The sequence below is a fragment of the Arachis stenosperma genome, chromosome 9, assembly GCF_014773155.1.
Source record: "Arachis stenosperma cultivar V10309 chromosome 9, arast.V10309.gnm1.PFL2, whole genome shotgun sequence".
Classification (NCBI taxonomy): Eukaryota; Viridiplantae; Streptophyta; class Magnoliopsida; order Fabales; family Fabaceae; genus Arachis; species Arachis stenosperma.
Window position 1 is genome coordinate 154,770,037 of NC_080385.1, and position 21,354 is coordinate 154,791,390.

General features: G+C 36.3%; 6 protein-coding genes across 7 annotated transcripts; 4 read left to right on the forward strand and 2 right to left on the reverse strand.

The window, feature by feature from the left end:
- Positions 1 to 257: 257 nt before the first annotated feature.
- Positions 258 to 1,922, forward strand: LOC130950738 (E3 ubiquitin-protein ligase RSL1-like). Its single transcript, XM_057879307.1, has 3 exons — positions 258 to 362; positions 482 to 1,498; positions 1,583 to 1,922. Exons 2-3 carry the CDS (start codon positions 612 to 614, stop codon positions 1,653 to 1,655), a joined length of 960 nt encoding a protein of 319 aa, XP_057735290.1. The 5' UTR covers positions 258 to 362; positions 482 to 611; the 3' UTR covers positions 1,656 to 1,922.
- Positions 1,923 to 4,128: 2,206 nt separating this feature from the next.
- LOC130947274 (pathogenesis-related protein 1C-like) lies at positions 4,129 to 5,210 on the forward strand. 2 transcript variants are annotated; one of them, XM_057875934.1, is made up of 2 exons: positions 4,129 to 4,431; positions 4,924 to 5,210. In XM_057875934.1, exons 1-2 carry the CDS (start codon positions 4,149 to 4,151, stop codon positions 4,935 to 4,937), a joined length of 297 nt encoding a protein of 98 aa, XP_057731917.1. In that variant the 5' UTR covers positions 4,129 to 4,148; the 3' UTR covers positions 4,938 to 5,210. The 2 variants fall into 2 exon arrangements, with proteins under 2 accessions (XP_057731917.1, XP_057731916.1); XM_057875933.1 differs by having other exon boundaries at positions 4,943 to 5,210.
- Positions 5,211 to 8,233: 3,023 nt separating this feature from the next.
- LOC130948738 (probable dolichyl-diphosphooligosaccharide--protein glycosyltransferase subunit 3B) lies at positions 8,234 to 9,591 on the reverse strand. The gene has a single exon (XM_057877594.1). The coding sequence runs from the start codon at positions 9,477 to 9,479 to the stop codon at positions 8,445 to 8,447; it is 1,035 nt and encodes a 344-aa protein (XP_057733577.1). The 5' UTR covers positions 9,480 to 9,591; the 3' UTR covers positions 8,234 to 8,444.
- A 97-nt stretch (positions 9,592 to 9,688) lies between these two features.
- On the forward strand, positions 9,689 to 11,905 carry LOC130948739 (uncharacterized). Its single transcript, XM_057877595.1, has 3 exons — positions 9,689 to 9,950; positions 11,301 to 11,392; positions 11,518 to 11,905. Exons 1-3 carry the CDS (start codon positions 9,817 to 9,819, stop codon positions 11,580 to 11,582), a joined length of 291 nt encoding a protein of 96 aa, XP_057733578.1. The 5' UTR covers positions 9,689 to 9,816; the 3' UTR covers positions 11,583 to 11,905.
- Positions 11,906 to 14,707: 2,802 nt separating this feature from the next.
- On the reverse strand, positions 14,708 to 16,811 carry LOC130951709 (polyubiquitin). Its single transcript, XM_057880417.1, has 2 exons — positions 16,633 to 16,811; positions 14,708 to 16,234 (listed from the first exon to the last, which is right to left on the reverse strand). Exon 2 carries the CDS (start codon positions 16,232 to 16,234, stop codon positions 14,861 to 14,863), a length of 1,374 nt encoding a protein of 457 aa, XP_057736400.1. The 5' UTR covers positions 16,633 to 16,811; the 3' UTR covers positions 14,708 to 14,860.
- Positions 16,812 to 19,396: 2,585 nt separating this feature from the next.
- On the forward strand, positions 19,397 to 20,485 carry LOC130950180 (protein FAR1-RELATED SEQUENCE 5-like). Its single transcript, XM_057878714.1, has 3 exons — positions 19,397 to 19,413; positions 19,534 to 20,115; positions 20,173 to 20,485. Exons 1-3 carry the CDS (start codon positions 19,397 to 19,399, stop codon positions 20,483 to 20,485), a joined length of 912 nt encoding a protein of 303 aa, XP_057734697.1.
- The last annotated feature ends 869 nt before the right edge of the window (positions 20,486 to 21,354 follow it).

The window sequence follows — 21,354 nt, forward strand, 5'->3', positions numbered from 1 at the left end:
AAAAAAAATATTTTTTTAATATATTTTATAATATAAATATAAAATTATTTTTTATAATATTTTTTATTTATCCAAATACATTTAAAAAAAATAAAAAAAATTTCAATTTTTTTTTTCTTTCCAATCAAACATGACCTAAGGAATAAGGATATTTACCTGCCTTGATTAGGGTTCAGGCACCTTCCCTTACCAAATTTAAAATACAGAAATATAGAAATAGAAACTAAAAGTGGTGTTATTGAGTGGCTATTAGCAGTCACCAAAAAGATGGGGCGTCGTTAACCTTACAGTTACAGGGGAAACTATACTCTGCTTGGTACCAACGTCGCACCAAAATTGAAGGATCCTTCTCATTTTTCACTGTGAGTCAACTTTTCCGTCTCTTTTTTCGTCCTTTAGTTATATCACTTTTGGTTTTTTGGATTATCCACTTTTAATAAAATAAAAATTAAATTTTTTTCTGCATTAAATTGAATTTTAGGTTTTGTTAACCCCTTCCCGAAGGAGTCGGCACTCAGAAGTATCTTTTTCACCGTTCCAATCAAGTCGCACCTTCTTCTCCACTCAGTATTTCACTCCCACTCTCTTCTTCTTCTTCTCACCATTCACCGATGGCAACAGCACAACAAGAATCAGGATTAGGATCAGGATCAGAATCAGCCGTTGCAGTTAACGGCGTTGAAGACTCCTACTTCTCAGCTCTCTTTGATGATGAAGGTAACCTCGTCCCCATCTCCGATGATAAGTACGCTCATGAATTGCAGTTACAAGAGACCATCATGTCCTCCTTCATCGCTTCTCAAAGCACCATCGAAGGCTCAGGCTCATCATCATCAAAAACCGTTCGTTGCCTTCCATCTTCATCAACACCTTCGTCATCACGACCAGTCTTTGTTGTCCCCAAAACCGAGTACATAGAGCTTCTGGATGACGACGAAATGCTTATCGTATGTGAGATTTGTGCAGAAACCAAAGGGACTGATCAGATGTTCAGGAACAAGAAATGTGATCACTCCTTTTGCTCTGACTGTGTCACCAAGCATGTGGCCACAAAGATCCAAGAGAGCTTAACGATTGTTCCTTGCCCCGGATTGAACTGCAAGGGCGTGATGGAGCTTGATTCCTGCAGGCCCATGCTCCCAAAAGAGGTTCTTGATAGGTGGGACGATGCACTCTGTGAGGCCCTGTTTCTTGCGGTTCCGAAATTCTATTGCCCCTTTAGGGACTGTTCTGCAATGCTGCTTGACGAGAATGAGGGCGGTGAAGGGATTATCAGGGAAGCTGAGTGCCCCTTTTGCCACAGGCTCTTCTGTGCCAGGTGTTGTGTTCCATGGCACCCTGGGGTTGAGTGTAACGTGTTGCAGTCACTGAATGAGGATGAGAGAGGGAGGGAGGATCTTCTTCTTAGGGACCTTGCTGCTCAAAAGAAATGGAATAGGTGTCCCAGATGCAAGTTCTATGTGGAGAAGACTGAAGGGTGTTTGCATATTACATGCAGGTTTGTTTTCTTCTTGGTTAACTTATCATTAGGAGCTTCATTTTGCTTTGTTTAAGTGTTGGTTGTTTGTTTTCTTGCTTGCAGGTGCCGATTCGAGTTTTGCTATGCTTGTGGTGAACCTTGGAGTAACACTCATGGTGGATGCCAAAGGAATTAGATGATTTAAGAATATCTTTCATGAAAATTGATGTGTTCATGTGGATATATGTGAAAAGGATGATTCTCCGGTGACTACCGTTGTAGTGGCTACATATGGTTACGTTTTGATTACAGTGTTGACTGAGGATTAGCATTTCTTTTGCGGTAAATACATTTTTTTACCATGTTCACTCTTTAGTTAAATATTTGTCTAGTGTGGTGTTTAAATCCAAATTTCATGTTTGTGGATATTTGCTTTTGGTAGCTCTAATCATTTAATATTGACTATAATAGTTTATGAAGTATTTATAACTTTTTATTAAGTATTCATTTAATCATTTAGTATTGACTATAATATATTTGTGAAGATATATATTTTAATTTTTAATTTTAATTTTAATTTTATTTAGTTATGATCAAATGAATCAACTCAATCAAATGAACCATATCAATAATTTATCAGTTAATTTAATGATCTAATAATTTAATTGTATGATCGGATCAATTATCAATTAGATTCTGATAATTATGGTGAATGCCAGGTCTCATGCTTTTTGGAAAAAATTATCAACTTCTATTAATTAAGGATTTTGCTAAATAGATAATGGCTTTTGTGAACAATGAACTCTAAAATTGATCCAATAAAATAAAAATACATTACATTCTCAAACTACTCATTTAAATCTTAATATTAGGATAATCATCCGCACACTTAGTAAATTGAAAATTCGATATATCTATTGTTTACATTATTTATTATTTTCATTGTTTACCTATACTTTTCCATTAAAAAAATATCGGAGTAAACTACCATTTCTACCCACGAAAGTTGAACACGCTAATATATCTACCCAAAGAAAAAGAAAATTACCATTTGTATCCATAAAATATGAGTTCCGCACAATAAAATTATCCAAACACTAAAAAATTATCCAAAACCCCAAAATTACCCTTATCTTCACCACCACTTTTAATTTCTAATCTCAAATCGCACCACCAACTCCTTCACCCAGCCATCCTAAATGGAAGAGTTTCTAATCTTAACCCTCATCACCGAGCCACCGTCTTCTTTCCCTCCAAACCACCACCCTAAACCCTAACTACCACCATCACTCAAGTATAAACACAGGACAAGTACAAACTTCAACCATGTCTTGTTGTAACTCCATTGAAGGGGTAACAGATGTGACGGTCATAAGATACAGGTCTCAATCCGTTTTTATATTTGGGAACAAACCCAATAACTTCGAATATGCATCACACTTCTCCGCCACTCCAACCAACCAAACCTTCGCTCGACAGTGACAGTGACGGACTCTTGATCTCCTTCTTCGTCACGGTTCTTCCTCCCTCACTAAACAGCATCGATGACGATGGTGGTAGTAACACCCACCGGCGCCGTCGCCCTCTCCTCCTTCGCCGATCTCTTGCGCACTCTCTTCCTTCCAGACCAGTAACAATGACAGCGACGGACTCAATCCATAGCGGCGACAGACGTGACGGAGCCAGCAACAGCAAGGCGCAACGGTGGCCACAGCTCCTCCTTCCTCGGTTTTGGCTCGCATCTCCTCTTCGGACTTCCTTAACAACGGCGACGATGATGCGATAGCGGCGGTGAGTCCTCACGTTGCTAGTGCGGTCTTCCTCCCCCTCTTCTTCTCTTCTTCTTCCTTGGGTGGAGGTGTGTGTATAATGTCTTCATGTGTGAGTTTTGGAGGAAAAAGGAGTAGTGACTGATTAAAGAAAGTTAGGGTTAGAAACTCTTCCATTTAGAGTAGTTGGGTAAAAGATGTGGTGGTGGAATTTAAGATTAGAAAAATAGTGATAAAAATAAAGGTAATTTAAATATTTTAGATAATTTTTTAGTGTTTGAATAATTTTATTGTGTAGAACTATATTTTATAGATATAAATAATAGTTTTTTTTTATAAGTAGATATATTGTTCAACTTTGGTAGATAGAAAAGAGAGTTTACTCTAAAATACCGCATATGACATTTGATGTACTTGAATAGTTGAATAATGTGTATTGTTGTTTTACTTTTTATATGCAAATTATTATTGGAGTTAAAGAAGTTAGTAACAAGTGAAATGAATATAGTATTAATTATTAGAGCAACGAATGTTGTCATTAGTATTACTTGAAGAGGCTCTTGGCTCGATCATTATTCCGTTAGTCTAATAATTAATATTATGTTACTATATGTATTTTTTTGTATATATTTCATGGAGTTAATTTTTGGATTTTGTAAAAAAATTTTAGCCATTCATTTCAATGAAGTAACAAGACTAAAAGAAGAAATAAAAAAAATCAATTTAACAGATTAAATAAAAACATTCTTATTATTATTACTTTTATTTGTTGTTGGCTTCTCAATCATCTTATAAATCTATATGTATATATTTAAATGCACCTAATTACAACCATGTTTTATATATATACAGAATACTTAATAGTATTAGTATTTAATTTTTGCAATCATCAAAGAAATTTAAAAAAAAAAAAATAGATCATGGAAATGCCACTGAAGATTTGGGTTGTGATAATAAGTTTTATAAGTATAGTTCCATTGTTTTTAATGGCACAAAATCTTCCAAAAGACTATCTTAAAGCTCACAATGATGCACGTGCAGAAGTTAAGGTTAAGCCACTGAAGTGGGACTTGCAGCTTACATTGCATGCTCGCAACTTCGTGAAGAAACACATTTCGGACTGCAAGGAAGGGCTTCATGATGCCACTTTTGTTGGTAATAAATATGGCCAAAATTCTGCATATCATCCAAGATCTGTGTCAGGTATAGAAGCTGTGGCTGAGTGGCTAAAACACAAAACAAATTATGATTATAAATCTAACTCTTGCATTGATGGTACCTTTAATTGTATTGTTTACGGTCATATTATATGGCCTGCAACTACTTATTTAGGTTGTGCTAGAACCAAATGTCACAATTATGGAGGCACCCTTATTACTTGTTTTTATGACCGTACAATCCGTTCTTCACATTAGCGCCCTTGGTAATCCATTAATTACCATATTAAACTCATTACATCTTTTCCTATGCTTTAATGTAAGTTTGCACATTTTACTATGATTGTTTTCCTTGTAATTTTCTTTATGATTATCTTGGTTTAAAGTTTAAACTGTGATCCAATGGGTTTATGGTTATCTTAGTTTAGCTGTTTAGTTTTCTTGAAAACTTCATTTTTTTTAGTTATTTTTTCTTTATAAACACAAATGTGATTATTGTAAGACTCCGGATTTGGGTGTTCACTCATAATAATGATAGCAAGCAAATTATGATGAAGGACAAGCGCACGAAGCATCAAAGGCTACCTTCTCCACTATAGCGATGCCTTCTTCAACCTCCTCTTTTAGTGTGGATCTCACTACACCCACTATAAAGACAGGGTCAATTGTTTGATCCTCCTAGCTCAAGGTGGTGGTGATGGAGGCTTTTTTGAAAGTGAGATATAGGGAAAAAAAATGTTCTCAGTGTCCATGAGGTAGAAGATAACAAACAGGGACAATATGAGAATTTTGGCTAATTTTTTTAAAATATCAATGAAAATTTAAGGTTGGGAAAAATTTCGTTCTTTTATTGATAGTTTTGTCAATGTTTTAAATATTGATGGATGAAAATGGTTGTTTTTCCATCTTAATAACTCATTTGTTGTACATCATCAACACATAAACAGCACGTCTGCCCCGTTTAACACGTAACAATAGTATGAACTCTGAACTAATCTTATTATATTTCAGCACGATTTTTTTTTTCTTTTTTTGGGGAGGGTAAGATGTGTTGTCTAGTTATTTACTTTCTCCTTAGAAGGGTACTTCATTTTTAGACTAATCATCTAGGGAATAAGGGTAACCAGTAGTGTTTGCTATTTACCAATGTCAAAAAGCATAGTATAAGGATATCGTTTTTTCTTCAATTGCCATGAAATAAATTGTTTCTTTCAGGGGCAACTAGAAATTTAGTGGGTGTAATGTAAATTCTGTGGAAGACTTCTAAGATTATTTATCAAAACTTCGTTATTCAATCCTTGTACTTTTGAGCACTGAAGTTGCTCCTATATCGCCTTCAACAACGTTCATTTATCCTTCTGTATTGACTCCTTTGCAGGGGAGGTGATTAAAAGACAAGAAGCGTTACAAATTCAATTAGCATTCATATAAATTGGTCTGGATTATTCTTGGTTTATGAAAAGCAATGAATTTGCTTTCTTTTATTTTATTTCTTTTGTAAAATTGGTGTAAACTTAATTAAATCTATGTAATATTTTGAAATATATTGCTTTTTATTTCTCTATTACAAAACATATTTACCATGGACAAATGCGGTAAATAAGTTTTGATTAAGCGTAGCATAATGATACTAAATTTTGAATTTTGTTAATCCGTAATGTTAAGAAGACAGAAAAAAATTTGTCTTATTTAATATTTATTAATTTTAACAATAATTAATAAATATTAAATAATGTAAATTTTGACTTTTTTGACTAATTTGTTTTTGTTACGATAAAATCTAAGAGGAGAGAACAGAGGAATTGATATTGTATATATATTGTTGTTGTTGTTTGATACAAGAATTAAGATATATATATATAGATATTACCAACTAATTTTATAAATATTCATCTATTAATTACTAACTCTCAACTATTTATCATTACTTTAATATGCCCCTCAAACTCAAGTGTTAACTTTGGTTTGAAACTTAGTGAAAACAAGGGTAAAAAACCATATTAAGCCAAATGAGTCAAAAAATAACGTAAATACGCCAAAGCAAAAATCGTTTCAGCAATAAGCCAGAAGCTATTTTTATATAATTCGAACCAGCTTGGTTCGAACTCCATTTCTACATAATTCGAACCAGCTTGGTTCGAATTATATACAAACACATACACACACATAATTCGAACCAGCTTGGTTCGAATTACACATAATTCGAACCAGCTTGGTTCGAATTACACACAAACACACGCACACACTAATTCGAACCAGCTTGGTTCGAATTACACACAGTAATTCATGGTATAATTCGAATTATGCTGTTAAAAAATTAATAATTTATTAAAAAAATTTATTAAAAAAATTAGTAATTAAAAAATTAAAAAATATATATTTTTATTTCATACGTTAAAAAAAAGTTAACAAAATATTTAATTACGAGACTTCTTTAAAATATTAATGAGCTATCAATTTGAATTCCATACAATACTTTTCTGTCCATTTTTAATAGTTCATGAATATTTTTTAATAAATTTTTTTAAATTATACTACAAAAAATATTTTATCCTATGCAAAACAATTTAAAAAAAATGGCTTAAAAATGTTAGGAGTACTATAAAAATTTGTAATGTTATAATAACTTAGGTAAATACATGCATGTACTCAAATTTTAAATAAAATACTCTACATAGTCAATAATAATTTAAAAATGAAAGAAAATATTTTATTCCATACAAAATAATTAAAAAATATATTTTATTCTATACAAAATAATTTTAAAAAATGGCTTAAAAGATGTTATGAGTACTATAAAAGTTTGTAATATTCTAGTGATTTAGGTAAATACATGATAAAAATATTTTTTCTTTAATTTCTAAATTATTAGTGACTATGTGGAGTATTTCTTTAATGTCCTAAGTCATTAGGACATTACAAATTTTTATATTACTTCTAACATCCTTTAAGCCATTTTTTAAATTATCATGAATATTTTTTAATAAATTTATTTAAATTATACCACAAAAAAATATTTTATTCTATGCAAAATAATTTAAAAAATGGCTTAAGAAGAAGAAAAAGGAGGGGTGGTCTCGCAGCAGAGGGTGCCGCCGGCGGCGAAAACAGAGAATGGTTGTTCGGGTGTTTGGTGAAGCTTGATGATGAAGGTGATGTTTTGATGGAGTAAACATAGGTTTAATAGGAAAATACTCATAGGTGGTTTCTCACCAGAAAAACGATATCTTATCATCTTCAAGGAGGATATCATAAGTCTGATATCATGTCATAAAACCACTCATCCCAAAAGTTCAAACTTATAAGAGAAGGTAACATTAATGGTTATATCTCTAATAATCCCTCAAGCAAGAGCCTCTTTTTGGGTTTGCTTGATTTTTGCATAGATTTTCTTTTCGTCTTTAATTTGTCTTATACTATTTTTTTTTTTATTTTTAGAGTTCACCGATGATCGAACTCTAGATCTTTCGGATATAAAACTCTGATACCATATAAAATCTAAGAGAAGAGAACAGAAGAATTGATATTGTATATATATTGTTGTTAGGGAGGGATGATCTTCTTCTTAGGGACCTAGCTGGTCAAAAGAAATAGAATAGGTGTCCGCGATGCAAGTTCTATGTGGAGAAGACTGAAGGGTGTTTGCATATTATATGCAGGTTCGTTTTCTATGTAGCCTTTCTTTTTGTTTTGATCTACGGTGTTGAACTTGGGATAGCAATTGCAAAGTTTCAAACCAATGGTTCTATTAGAGCTAATATTATTCAGTTGTAACTTCTAGGAACGTCACTAAGAGTCACTCACTCAGCTACACAACTTCATAAATATGCAATGCAACAGCTTCCAAATGATCATTAATCAATCAAAACGCAAGCAATGACTGTAAAATGATGTAATACTCAGAATTTTCCCACAAAAAGGGCAACAACAGCAACAAAGTTAAGATAGTGTAGTAGATGTAACATAGGCATCTCAAGAACAGAATGCAAACATCTCAAATATATATATGAAATCAAAGAGTAAGAGAATTGCAGACCGTGCTTGGTGCCAATTGCTCTGTCAATTCCAACTAGAGGGCCAGAAGCCATGAATACCATAACCAGTCTTCCAGTTGTTCAAGAACACAACCTGCTTCACAGCCAAGAAACAAACCAACAAGGCGAACATCATAACCACCCTCTGAACCGTCACATTCTTCACCTTCACAAGACCCTGCGACATAAACGCCAGCAAGAGCCCCACCACGGTGTACAAGGACCCGACGGCGAATCCCTCAGCGCCGAGCTGCATCCCGGAGCCCTGGTAGAAGAACACAAGCTTGGAAGGATCGTTGCGGTCCAGAAGAAACATTGGCATCTTCCTGATGATGTTATGCATAGCTCCAGAAACGCTGAAGAAGTAAACGAAAACAGAACCCGCCAACCACACTTTCGGGTCATGGAGCAGTGTCTGACCCGAAACAAGCTTCTTCACGAAGAACGGAATCCAAATGAGGAATGCAACGACGATCAAGATCAACTGGTTCCTGGATAGCAGCGGGGGGCGGTGGATGGGTCCCACGGAGATCTTGGTTTTGGACTCGACGAATTCGGCCATTGACTCAGCGAGTCGCGAGAAATCGCCCTGGTCCATGGGCTGTGAATCCTTGAAGGAATGGTTGGGAGCGATGAGGCGAATGTGTGGGAGGGCGTTGACGCCGAATTGCGTGAATGAGAACTGAGATTCCTTGAACTCGATGTCGCAGAAGAAGAGCTTGGAGCGCGAAGGGTGGGAGATGTTGTGGTTGGCGATGAAGGAGGAGGAGACGATGGAGAATTCTTGGTGGAGTTCGCGGAGGCGCAGCTCTGTCTTGTCGTGGAGCTGGGCGGCGTCGAAGAAGATGACGATGGAGTAAGGGCGAGGGGTGGCGACGGAGGTGAGGAAGCGGGACAGGGACTGGTCGTTGAGGCGGATGATACCCGATTTGGATCTGGATTGAAGGGAGAGGAGCTCCTCCACGCGCTCGTCGTTTGTGTTGGAGGAGGAGGAGGCGGTGAGGGTGGCTACGACAAGGAGGAAGACTAGGAAGAGTGGGAGGTTGGGAGGAGGAGCCATGACGGAATGAATTGAGAGAATGGAGGAAGGAAGGGTTTTTGTGTGGGGAAGAGGAAGAAGAAAAACTCAACAAGAGAGAGTACCCGAGCAGCCCCGTTTGCGAGGGAGGGGTAAGTGTGTAATTTGGAATACTTAATTAATTGTCGGTTTGCAATTTAGAAGGGTAACTTTGTCAATTCAAAGGGTTGAAAGGCTTACAATAATACAATCAAATTCAAGCTAAAAGGGGCATAGGGTTTCATTCTGGTTAGGGATCAGAATTTGGGTTTTCATTGATCAAATTGGGAAAACTCGTAATCAAATCAGGAAGCAGAGCTATTAAGCATTAACGACTGCAATGGTCTGCGAGAAGTGTGAGAAGAAATTAGCGAAGGTGATAGTTCCAGACAAGTGGAAGGAAGGGGCCAGCAATACTACTGAGGGTGGTGGACGCAAGATCAACGAGAACAAGCTCCTCTCTAAGAAGAACAGGTACCTATTTTAACCCCAATTACAAATTATTGTTATTTATATTTTATTCTTCTTCTTAACTTTGAGAAGCATAATTTAGTTGATAGTAGCTCCATCGCTTGTATATTTTATTAGCTGATAAGCTATAATATAAGATCAACATGCTAAGAAGTTTTTTCATATTATATTTCGTAATGAAAATCTTTTGTGGGAACGTTTGAGTGAAAGTGTAAAATTCAATTTACACACTTTGAATTTTAAAATCAATTTTAAGCTATAATGGTGATTATTATATATTGAAATCCCTGTAATACGTGGTACTGTTCATTCGGGATAAACTAGTACTTCCTAAAGGGGGGGACTCATCTAAGGTATTGGCAGTGTTCATGCTTGTTAATATGACATTCTCTGTTGGATCTATAAGTTTATATGTGTGGCTGCATCACCTTAAATACCTTGTGATTATCTTCCCGATGCTGTGGAGATATTGGTACCATCCTTCTTCCCCAGTTGTTTCATCACTTACTAATACTTTTGAGTGCTACTTTTGATCCAAGGTCCTTATGGTTAAGAGTAAATTGCCAGTAACCATTAAGCTACCTGGGAAACTAACCATCACTTACTAGTACTTTCCCTGAGGATTGGAATATAAGCTTTCTTCATTTACTTATGGGGAAATGTGTTTTTTAAATATATGTTTGCTATGGCAATAAGGTAGAAGATTTGCCTTCTTATTTATGATATCTTGTTATAACGAAGTAAGTAGTGTTTCTGGTTATAATAAGTAATGATAACTCTTAAGATATTGCATGGCTTAATAGTTGTCCAACAGAAACTCTTGGGAGCTAGCAGTTTTTAATAATTTTGGCCAGCACAAACACCAAATTGTCTTTAACAAATAAATTTTACTAATTCATATGTGGAAACTTTGGTAAATGTGGGTGCAAGTTGTATTAACTTGTGTGCAAATTCTGATAAATACAAGTGTAAACTATGTGCTTATTGTGTGCAAATCCTGTAAATGTGGGTGCAAGTTATTGCTGGCCAAGTACTGATCCAAAATAATTATATTTGCTGGTCATGTAGCATTGCTAGTTGTCCAAAACTATCAACTATCAAGTTTTAGGGCTTATAATGAGCTATGCTCTCAAGCTAGTTCTGTTCCAATTACCATGGCAATGAGACTTGTACGAGAGTCAATGTCCTTTGTCCTTTTTTTTTTGGTTATATTTGTTCGTATAAAATGATAATCTGTTACACCTTCTCTCTTATGATCTGCATGCCCTTTTCCCCTTATAACTTTGCTATACCTTGTATGAATATCCTTGTAATGTATAGCATTGGACTTCTGCTAAAATTGATTGCTTACAGATGGACCCCATATGGAAACACCAAATGCATCATCTGCAAGCAGCAAGTGCACCAGGATGCCAAGTACTGCCACACCTGTGCTTACTCTAAAGGTACTATTCTTTTGATGTGTTACTGAGATGTCTTACAATACGACCATACATTTATTTTTTAGTCAAATGTTTTGTATCATAAAAAGTGCATTACTTAAAGCCCGTTCGGTGTTGTTCCATTTCAGGAGTTTGTGCGATGTGTGGGAAGCAAGTTCTTGACACCAAGTTTTACAAACAAAGCAATGTGTAGTGTGTGTGCTGCGTGTATGCTGCATCTTTTAGGTGCCAAAGAAATTGTCTGTCTGATACTCTAGTTGGTCGTACTGCTAACACTGTAACCGAAGATGTAAAGATCCAACACAATGATAGATGATTCAATTATCTTCCTTTTGTAATTTACTTGTTCTGTTTCCTGATCAAAGACATCCCTGCCATTTAATTCCTGTTTATCGAGTTTTTAACTTTTTATGATGCTGTTAGTTTGTCTGTCTAACTAAAATCCATGTATGGATTGTCAGAATATCGCGTTCTTATATATCATTCAAGGGATGATACTCTCATTGAATATTTTGACGATTAGGGGCCTATTTAATTTGTTACCGTGTGAAAGTACGATTCGATTAGTTTATATGTCAAGTTTCTTTACTTAATTGGTTTGCGTTAAATAATAAAAGAATTACGCATACATCTATTCTTAATATATAAAAGTAGATACATAAGCATGCACCACATTACTTTTAAACTTTTCTTTCTTCCTATTAATGTCATGTCAGCAATATTGCTTACTTGGCATAACTTTAGAATCAACCACTCAATTCTTGCCAAATCAACTACTATTTCCAAATCAACAAAAAAATAAATATACAAATAAAAAATAAAAAAATAGAATCCAATAAATTTGTAACCTCCAAATACATTGAATTCATATTTTTATATTTATTATATCTTACCGTTATAAACAATACAATAAATTTATAACCGCAACAATTAATTTATAAATTAAAAGTTAAAAAAATGAAAATTATATTTTATTATTATAATTATGTTTATTATCTCCCATATTGGTCGCGAGTTCGAGTTTCTGTATATTTGGTAAAAAAAATAATTATTTTAATTTTTACTTATTATTAAAAACAAATTCTATTTTATTTTACCAATATAAATTTTGAAAAGAATATTTGAAAAAAAAAACAAATATATTAAAAAAGTATCAAAACGAAACAAAAAAATATATGATATTAGACATACATTTTCATATTAGATACATTTATAGTATATAAGATGCATCATGCATGCATGTTTACCTCAAAACACTAATCAACTATTTTTTTTTTACTAAAAATGTTTAACTTTTAGCTTTTGTTGCGTATATTTGTACATATAAAATACATTATGCATAGATACAAATTTAAATATATAATTATTACAATAATTATTACCGCAACTCCATAAGTTTAGAATAATTATTATTTGGCACAACTTTAGAATCAATCATGCAATTCTTGCCAAATCAACTATTATTTTCAAATCAGCAAAAAAATAAAATATACAAATAAAAAACTAAAATAGAATCCAATAAATTTGTAACCTCCAAATACATTGAATTCATATTCCTATATTTATTATATCTTACCATTATAAACAATACAATAAATTTATAACCGTACCAATTAATTTATTGATTTTTATAAATAACTCACTGAAGATAATAAATATCCATATTACAAATGTCATAATAATATTATTAATCATAATAAATTTTATGTTATAAGTATTTAAATTCCATACCATTTAAACTACATATATAAGTCTCTTATCATTATTCCTTTACATAACATCAAATTTAGCACAAAAAATTTATTTTCGAACTGCACATCTCAAACTTACTCAATAAAGCATCATTCTCTCATAGCAGAACGATTAGATTTAATGGCCATGCAATGAAAATCTGATGATTAGGTATGACAGAAAAAAACACAACATGCATCATACATTCATACTTACTCAAATACCATATACCTAATGATAACATAAATTGAATATTGAAATAGGAAAAGATCTTCACAATTTTAGCAATTATAAACGAAATTTATGACAAATTATGATGGAACTGTGTTAAATGTAAAAAGTGTCAGAAGAAATCATATATAAAAAAAAAACAACTACATTTGTGGCACATGTAATCAAACACCACAATATCCAACAATAAGGTAACTCAATATACTTCTCATAATCTCATCTATCAAATTATTTGTTGTTAACCCAATACTTATTTTAGGTTCAGAATTCAAATAAAGGTTTTAGATCAAAGTGTTACAACAACTTTTGTACTATTTGATGGCGACGCAAAAAACTTATTGGGCACAACTGCTTTAATCTAATGACATTTCAGAAAAATAATGACATTGAAGCACCACCCCATCAAGAGATTAAGGAAAAAGAAAACCATATAAATTCAAGACACATTTTCAGAAGAAGAACATACATACAAAGATGGAACCAAATAACACAATAGAAAGTGCATCAAGCTCATCAACAATTCATAAAGAACATGTCTTCACAAGAACCTAGCTACGACAACAAAAGAAAGCATCAACTCTAACAACCAACAAAAGAAAGGAGGACGAGCGCCACATAAGATGACTAAGTCCCTCAACTAAAACAAATGTAAAAATCAAACCACCAAATAAAAATGTTACTTTATATAATTCCAACATCCAAATCTTTTGTACTACAAATTATTTAAAATAAAACACCTTTTAAATTTAACTTTAATTTACACATATTTAATTTATTTCAACAAAATCGCGCGGGTCTCATTCTAGTTAGATTAATAGCGCGTACTAGGCTGTGTGAATTTATCAGATAGATTTAGCCTTTAGCCCTATTTAATGAACCCCAAAAAATACGTGTAGAAGTACGCAACGTTTCACTAGAGGAATTATAGACATCTAGTAGATGATCATCATGTAACCTATCTAATTAACACGACTCGAATGATTAAAGAAATTTTAACTATTTTGAACCTCTACTTCATTTTGCTCCCCCTTTTACTCACCCCCTCCCTCTTTTCAAAGGTAAATTTCCGAGTCGTCCACTCACCCTTAAACCAAGGTAAAATATTATTTCTCTGCAACAACACACACCGGGAAGATAGCAGCAGACTTGGTATACACTCCATAGATACCATACCAAGGCAAAGCAAATCATTTCTAACGGCGGCAACGTTTTTAATCAAAACTAGGAAAAACGATAAGAAACTTGATCCGGACATCATCCGAACACCTTAAAGGCTTGAAAACATCAATCAACAATTAATCCCAAGGTAAAAAATCAATAAAAGTATCGAGCACAGCGAAATTTACACAAGATACATACGTTAATTATAAAAGATTTGATATTAAAAGTAGAACGGAATTGTCAACAATATACTAGGTAGCAGAGAGCAAATTTATTATAAGGGGTCATACAAGGACCCCAATTACACTTGCACAAGTTCACAAAACACACAACCATCCAAAGACACACTTAAAATCCACCACGAAGACGCAGCACAAGGTGAAGGGTGGACTCCTTCTGAATGTTATAGTCAGCAAGGGTCCTTCCATCTTCCAACTGCTTCCCTGCAAAGATCAACCTCTGCTGGTCCGGTGGGATACCTTCCTTATCCTGAATCTTAGCCTTCACATTGTCAATCGTGTCGGAGCTCTCCACCTCCAAGGTGATGGTCTTACCGGTCAAAGTCTTCACAAAAATCTGCATCCCTCCCCTGAGGCGGAGCACAAGGTGAAGGGTGGACTCCTTCTGAATGTTGTAATCAGCAAGGGTCCTTCCATCCTCAAGCTGCTTACCAGCAAAAATCAACCTTTGCTGGTCCGGTGGAATGCCCTCCTTATCTTGAATCTTGGCCTTCACATTGTCAATTGTGTCGGAACTCTCCACCTCAAGAGTGATGGTCTTTCCGGTGAGGGTCTTAACAAAAATCTGCATCCCACCACGGAGACGCAACACAAGGTGGAGGGTTGACTCCTTCTGGATATTGTAATCGGCCAAGGTGCGGCCATCCTCGAGCTGCTTGCCGGCAAAGATAAGCCTTTGCTGGTCCGGAGGGATGCCTTCCTTATCCTGGATCTTGGCCTTAACGTTGTCAATGGTGTCGGAGCTCTCTACCTCAAGGGTGATGGTTTTTCCGGTAAGGGTCTTCACAAAGATCTGCATGCCACCACGAAGCCGCAAGACCAAGTGGAGTGTGGACTCCTTCTGGATATTGTAATCGGCCAAGGTGCGGCCATCCTCGAGCTGCTTGCCGGCGAAGATAAGCCTTTGCTGGTCCGGAGGGATGCCTTCCTTATCCTGGATCTTCGCCTTGACGTTGTCAATGGTGTCGGAGCTCTCTACCTCAAGGGTGATGGTTTTTCCGGTAAGGGTCTTTACAAAGATCTGCATGCCACCACGAAGCCTCAAGACCAAGTGGAGTGTGGACTCCTTCTGGATATTATAATCGGCGAGTGTGCGACCATCCTCGAGCTGCTTGCCGGCAAAGATGAGCCTCTGCTGATCCGGAGGGATGCCTTCCTTGTCTTGGATCTTGGCCTTGACGTTGTCGATTGTATCGGAGCTCTCGACCTCAAGAGTGATGGTCTTTCCGGTGAGGGTCTTAACGAAGATCTGCATGCCACCACGGAGACGGAGGACAAGGTGAAGGGTTGATTCCTTCTGGATGTTGTAGTCAGCGAGTGTGCGGCCGTCCTCGAGCTGCTTGCCGGCGAAGATGAGACGCTGCTGGTCCGGGGGGATGCCTTCCTTGTCTTGAATCTTTGCCTTAACGTTGTCGATGGTGTCTGAGCTCTCGACTTCGAGAGTGATGGTCTTCCCGGTGAGGGTCTTAACGAAGATTTGCATCTAAAAACACAAAATTGAAGATTTAATCAAACTTGCTCCGGGAAATTACAGGAACTATTAACCATAAAGCGATGATGTAATCAGAACACGTTTCAATAACAGGCGAAAAATAAGATCGGCAAATAATTCGGTCCATGAACATATCAATCGAAGCTAAAGTAGATCGAAACCCTAAAAAAGGAACTTTCAAAATCCATTTGAAATTGATCATAAAATCAACCATAATTTCAAAAAAAAAAAAAACAAGAACTTATCAAATTGATCCTACTTATAGATCTAGACTCCAGAAACTTCATTAAGGGGACAAAAATTCGAAATTATCGAGAACACACCTAGCGATAGAGGTATATATTTACAATAAGAAAGAACAGGTCAAGAAGAAGAACAATCGAAATTACCTTGAGAGCTAGGTATTGCGAGAGAACGAGAAATCCTGAGAGGAAGAGAGAAATCTAGTTTGATAGAAAATGAATTGCAAAGAATGATTTGGGTTTGTGAAAAATTTATAGCGAAGGTGATGAAGATATAGCCAATAAGATATGAACGCGTGTTAGGATGACGTGTCGTTCAAGGCTTGTGAGACGGTGACGTTTGGAAGTTTGGTACTAGATGCCTTAAATTTCGTTGGAGCGCTCCTTTGGAATCAAGTTGTTGGGTTTGTTGCCTTTCTTGACGGAGTCAAAGCCTTGCCATCTACGGTTTGTTTTAGAGGATTAAGGATTTGACTTACTCCATTGAGGCAACTATCTAAATTGAGTCTATTATGATCCGATTTAAAATAATATTGGGTTAAATTTAGTTGATCCGATAAAATATTAATATATACAAATTGTAAATTTTATATATTAAAATAATAAAATTTTATTTTTAAAAAATAAATTTAATAAATATTGTATCATATATATATATATATATATATATATATATATATATATTAAAATAAATTATTTTAAAATAAAAATAATATCGTATAATATAAAAAAATATTAATTAAATTATAAAAGTTAATATAATATTATTAATTAATTTAAATATATATATTTTTTATTGTAAAAAATAACTTTGGACCAAACCAAGTGGCCCAAAATATAACCGAATCCAACCCAAAATAACACCGAATAAAATAAGTGGAGATCCCAATCTGATAAAATATATCTTGGATTCGGGCAGAATTTTGGACTGTGGCCGAAATTTCAACACCCCTAGTTGCATGAAAAATTTTGTGATTTCTGGACCAATCATTTCTAGTTTCTACCCATTGATATCAAATAAAGGGATATAAATCTTAAGTGAGCAGGTGGGAAGATTGTTGGCAAGATGAATTTTTATACACATGTATTTAAAAAAAAAAACAGCTCATATAAAATTATCATGATGTGAAATTGACCATTGTAAGTTGTTAAATGATAATTTAAGGGGTACTCTATTGTAGAGATGTAAATTGGAAAAGATGTACAAAGAATTTGTCTTTTGTGTTTGGAGAAGGACATGTGTGACGTTCAATTTCTAAAATGGAGCAGGGTGTTAGTGTTGATGTTCCCCGTAAGTTTAGATGAAATGAGCCTAACCAATACAGTTAAGCAGTTTGAGCTGTTGAGACATAGGGGGAATGGTTGAGAGGGTCATTTTGGGTTTGGACTTTGGCAAAAAAAAAAAAAGGATTGATGGTAAGTCCAAGGCTTGTGTAGTGTGTTGGAAGGGATGCATTGTTTTCCGCGTTCGAGTAGGGTCATGAAAAAGGGGGCAGCCCATAGTGAATCGCTGAGTGTTTAGTGGTCTGGTTCATCGGTTTATGAAAGGACAATTTGTGAGTTTAAATTAAAACAGACCAAAATTAAATTGCTTAGGTAGTTTAATCGAAAATGAAAATTGATCATAGTGGCACTAAACTAGATTTGAATGGGATTTAATTTTTTTTTTTTTTTTTGTGATGCATGGATCGGAGGAGACTTCAGTTATATGTTTGGAAACCGATCGAACCAATCCGAACCACATAATTTGGTCATATGTGATTTTATTTATACATTATTTATAATTTCATTGATAATATATTAAATTCGTTATAGTTTTTAGAAGTGGTTGTGTTATAGTTTGTTTTGAAGATAATGTGGAGACCTTTTTATGTTACCTTTGTTTTGATTTGGTTGAAGTCTAAGGTTCAGCCTCGTAATCTGAATGTAGGTGATTTGTTTGCGAAACTGTAATATAAACCCAAACGAAAATCGTTACGAAAGACGGTCAAGGTCGATTAATTTGTTTGAGCGAGTCATGTAGTTCAGACCACCCCGGTCAGACCTAAAGGACAACAGAAGAAGGAAAAGACTCGGGAAACAACCGAACAGGATGCCGGTTGAGCGGTCGAACCGGCTTGAAGTCTAGCTGGTCGACATTGAGGAGCCTTAATTTTGTAACAAAAGCCTCACTCCTTGTGTGTATGTGTGTCTATGCTTCTGGCCATCGAAGAAAGCTGGTGACCTCCGTTGCTGCGCCTATTCGCAAGTTGTGCCGTTGAGGGTGGCGGATTGTAGCCCGGTTTTGTTTAAAGCCGCGACGGTCACCCAACTCCGGTGGAGAACCCGTTGTTGAACGTATGTGCCTATGTGTCGAAAAAGATAATTATTCTCGCGCCGTCACCGCGGCCTCGATGATTTGTAGTCTAGCCAGCCGTCATGGTCATTTGTGTCTGATAGCCGCCCTTCGAATGTGTTGCCGACTCTTCAGGTTAGAGTAGTTCATTTCATTTGCGATCTTGGTTGTTTGCATGTAGTATCTATTTGTTGGGGGTGTGTTCACTTGCCCTGTGATGTAAAGTTGAAATTCAGGAGTAATTTGTTTTCAGATGTTATGTGCACTGGGTCCGTTGAAAATTGAAATCCGAAGAGTCGGTATACAGATTCGTTAGTGGAATTTGTTGGCCACATCTGGTGGTTGGGTTCTTTTATTTTCCAGTTCAATTTATTAACCGACCTCCGTTCTTTGCTGAATTGAGAGGAAAGTCGTGTGGTGGAAGAAATGAATGTCCTTGTCTGAGTTTGTTGCTGAGGGTAGATGACAGCTGAGGATATTGTCCACAGCAGTGGTGTGTGTGTATTGTTGGTTAGTGTATTCATTTTTCAGCGATAATTTGCCGGTACTTTCGTGGGCGGAGTCATTATTCGTAACATGTTGGTGTGTTTCAGGTTAGCGGGCTAGAACTGAAGCCCGAGTAATGCGATGGATTTCAATAGTCTGTTCAGGACAAATGCGGAAGAATCCGATAAGAGCAGCTCTGATGAATACTAAGGCCATTATTGTCCCAGTGAAGACGATTTTAATAAGGACGAAGGTTGTGACTGCGTGGGTGGGCAGGAAGGGGGCCAACCGAAGGAGAAGGATGAAGAAAATGGCAAAGTATCGAAAGGTGTGGGGAATGCAGGGGATGCCGGTGACCCCCGGCTGATGGTGGTGGAGGATTTATTGGGTAAAGAGGATGCTTATGTTGTGTACAAGGAGTTTGCAAGAGCGAGGGGATTTGGAGTTCAAAAGGGGGATGTGGGCCGTGTTGATGGGGTTTGGGTTAGGAGAGACTTTTTCTACCACCGACAAAGGGTACGATATCCCAAGCACTTTGACCGACCTGAGCGAGTTAGGGAGGAGCAGTTGGAGAGTCGAACTAACTGCAAAGCAAAATTAAAGATTTACTATGATGTGCATCGCAGTTTGTGGAAGGTCAGGACCATCGTTGATGACCACAACCACGATCTTGCTGCGGCAATGTTTTCCTACCTACTTCCTAGTCATCGGAAGATGAGAAACAACGACAAGGCCCAAGTTGATAGCATGAAGCAGTTTGGGATTCCGACGTTCAAAATAATGGCCAATATGGCTGGTCAGTCCGGTGGGTATGACATGCTTTGATTCACGAAGCGTTATTTGTATAATTATGTTCATGGCCAAAGGGCTGCCCGAATCAGTGATGGCGATGCGGCAGCAACCATAAGTTACCTAGAGGGTAAGGCCGATGCTGACCTGAGGACAGTGGCACATTACAAGCGCAACGCTGAAAATCGCTTAGGGAGCTTATTTTGGGCCGACGGAGAGATGGTGTCAGATTACCATTTGTTTGGTGATGTTGTGGCTTTTGATTTGACGTATAAGTCTAACAAGTACAAGAAACCGCTTGTAGTATTCTCCGGCTCGAACCATCACAAGCAGACAACCATTTTTGGTTTCACGTTGTTGGAAGACGAGGAAGTTCACAGTTATCGGTAGCTGCGGTTAAATCTTGTGGACGTCATGGGAGGAAAGAAACCGTGTGTTGTTGTGACCGACGGGGACAAACCGATGCCAGCGGCCATTTCAGAAGTGTTCCCGACAGCGAGACATCGGCTGTGTGGTTGGCATTTGGAGAAAAATTGTGTTCAAAGGGTGAAAGATACCGAATTTCGCATGGTTTTTAAGAAGGCTATCTATGCAAACTTTGAGGAGTATTGGACGACGGCGGTAGAGACTATTGGCCTACATAATAACAGCTGGGTTCAAAGTACGTACGAGGTAAAAGAAAGTTGGGCAACTACGTATCTTTGAGTTACCTTCTGTGCGGGATACAGGACAACCTCCAGGTGTGAAGGGATCAATGCATACATAAAGGGTTTCTTGAGATTAATCGATAGTATATTGGAGCTAGTTCACATTTTAAATAAAGTGGTAAAGGACTATCGAAAAAACAAACTCACAGCATAGTTCTATTCTACGTATTATACTCCCGTGTTGATTACTGGTCTGGACGATATTGAGCTGTTTACATCGAGACTGTACACATGAGCAGTTTTTAGAGAGGTGAAGAAACAAATTAAGGGGTGTCGCGACGTTACTGTTGCGTGGGAGGGACAGTATCAGCACGACGGTTGTATACAAGTTTTTAAGGATGGGTGCACCCGACAGAATGCATAAGGTTTTGTTCGATCTGAGCGATAAGAAAATTGAGTGCGACTGTTCAATGTAGAACAGCGAGGGCATACCATGCAGTCATATTTTCTGTGTAATGAGATACGAGGGCCTGGAACAAATACCGGACGTGCTTATAATGAGGAGATGGTACAAGGATGCAAAGCATTCCAGATTGATGTCCATTCATATGC

What these genes read in the sequence shown, in the direction of transcription:
- LOC130950738 (XM_057879307.1), top strand. Translation starts at nt 612, where the DNA reads ATGGCAACAGCACAACAAGAATCAGGATTAGGATCAGGATCAGAATCA. An exon ending in TGTTTGCATATTACATGCAG is followed by an intron (nt 1,499 to 1,582) that starts GTTTGTTTTCTT and finishes TCTTGCTTGCAG; the next exon opens with GTGCCGATTCGAGTTTTGCT.
- LOC130947274 (XM_057875933.1), top strand. Translation starts at nt 4,149, where the DNA reads ATGGAAATGCCACTGAAGATTTGGGTTGTGATAATAAGTTTTATAAGT. An exon ending in TCATCCAAGATCTGTGTCAG is followed by an intron (nt 4,432 to 4,942) that starts GTATAGAAGCTG and finishes ATTATGATGAAG; the next exon opens with GACAAGCGCACGAAGCATCA.
- LOC130948738 (XM_057877594.1), bottom strand. Translation starts at nt 9,479, where the DNA reads ATGGCTCCTCCTCCCAACCTCCCACTCTTCCTAGTCTTCCTCCTTGTC.
- LOC130948739 (XM_057877595.1), top strand. Translation starts at nt 9,817, where the DNA reads ATGGTCTGCGAGAAGTGTGAGAAGAAATTAGCGAAGGTGATAGTTCCA. An exon ending in CTCCTCTCTAAGAAGAACAG is followed by an intron (nt 9,951 to 11,300) that starts GTACCTATTTTA and finishes GATTGCTTACAG; the next exon opens with ATGGACCCCATATGGAAACA. An exon ending in CACCTGTGCTTACTCTAAAG is followed by an intron (nt 11,393 to 11,517) that starts GTACTATTCTTT and finishes GTTCCATTTCAG; the next exon opens with GAGTTTGTGCGATGTGTGGG.
- LOC130951709 (XM_057880417.1), bottom strand. Translation starts at nt 16,234, where the DNA reads ATGCAAATCTTCGTTAAGACCCTCACCGGGAAGACCATCACTCTCGAA.
- LOC130950180 (XM_057878714.1), top strand. An exon ending in ATGGCTGGTCAGTCCGGTGG is followed by an intron (nt 20,116 to 20,172) that starts GTATGACATGCT and finishes TCATGGCCAAAG; the next exon opens with GGCTGCCCGAATCAGTGATG.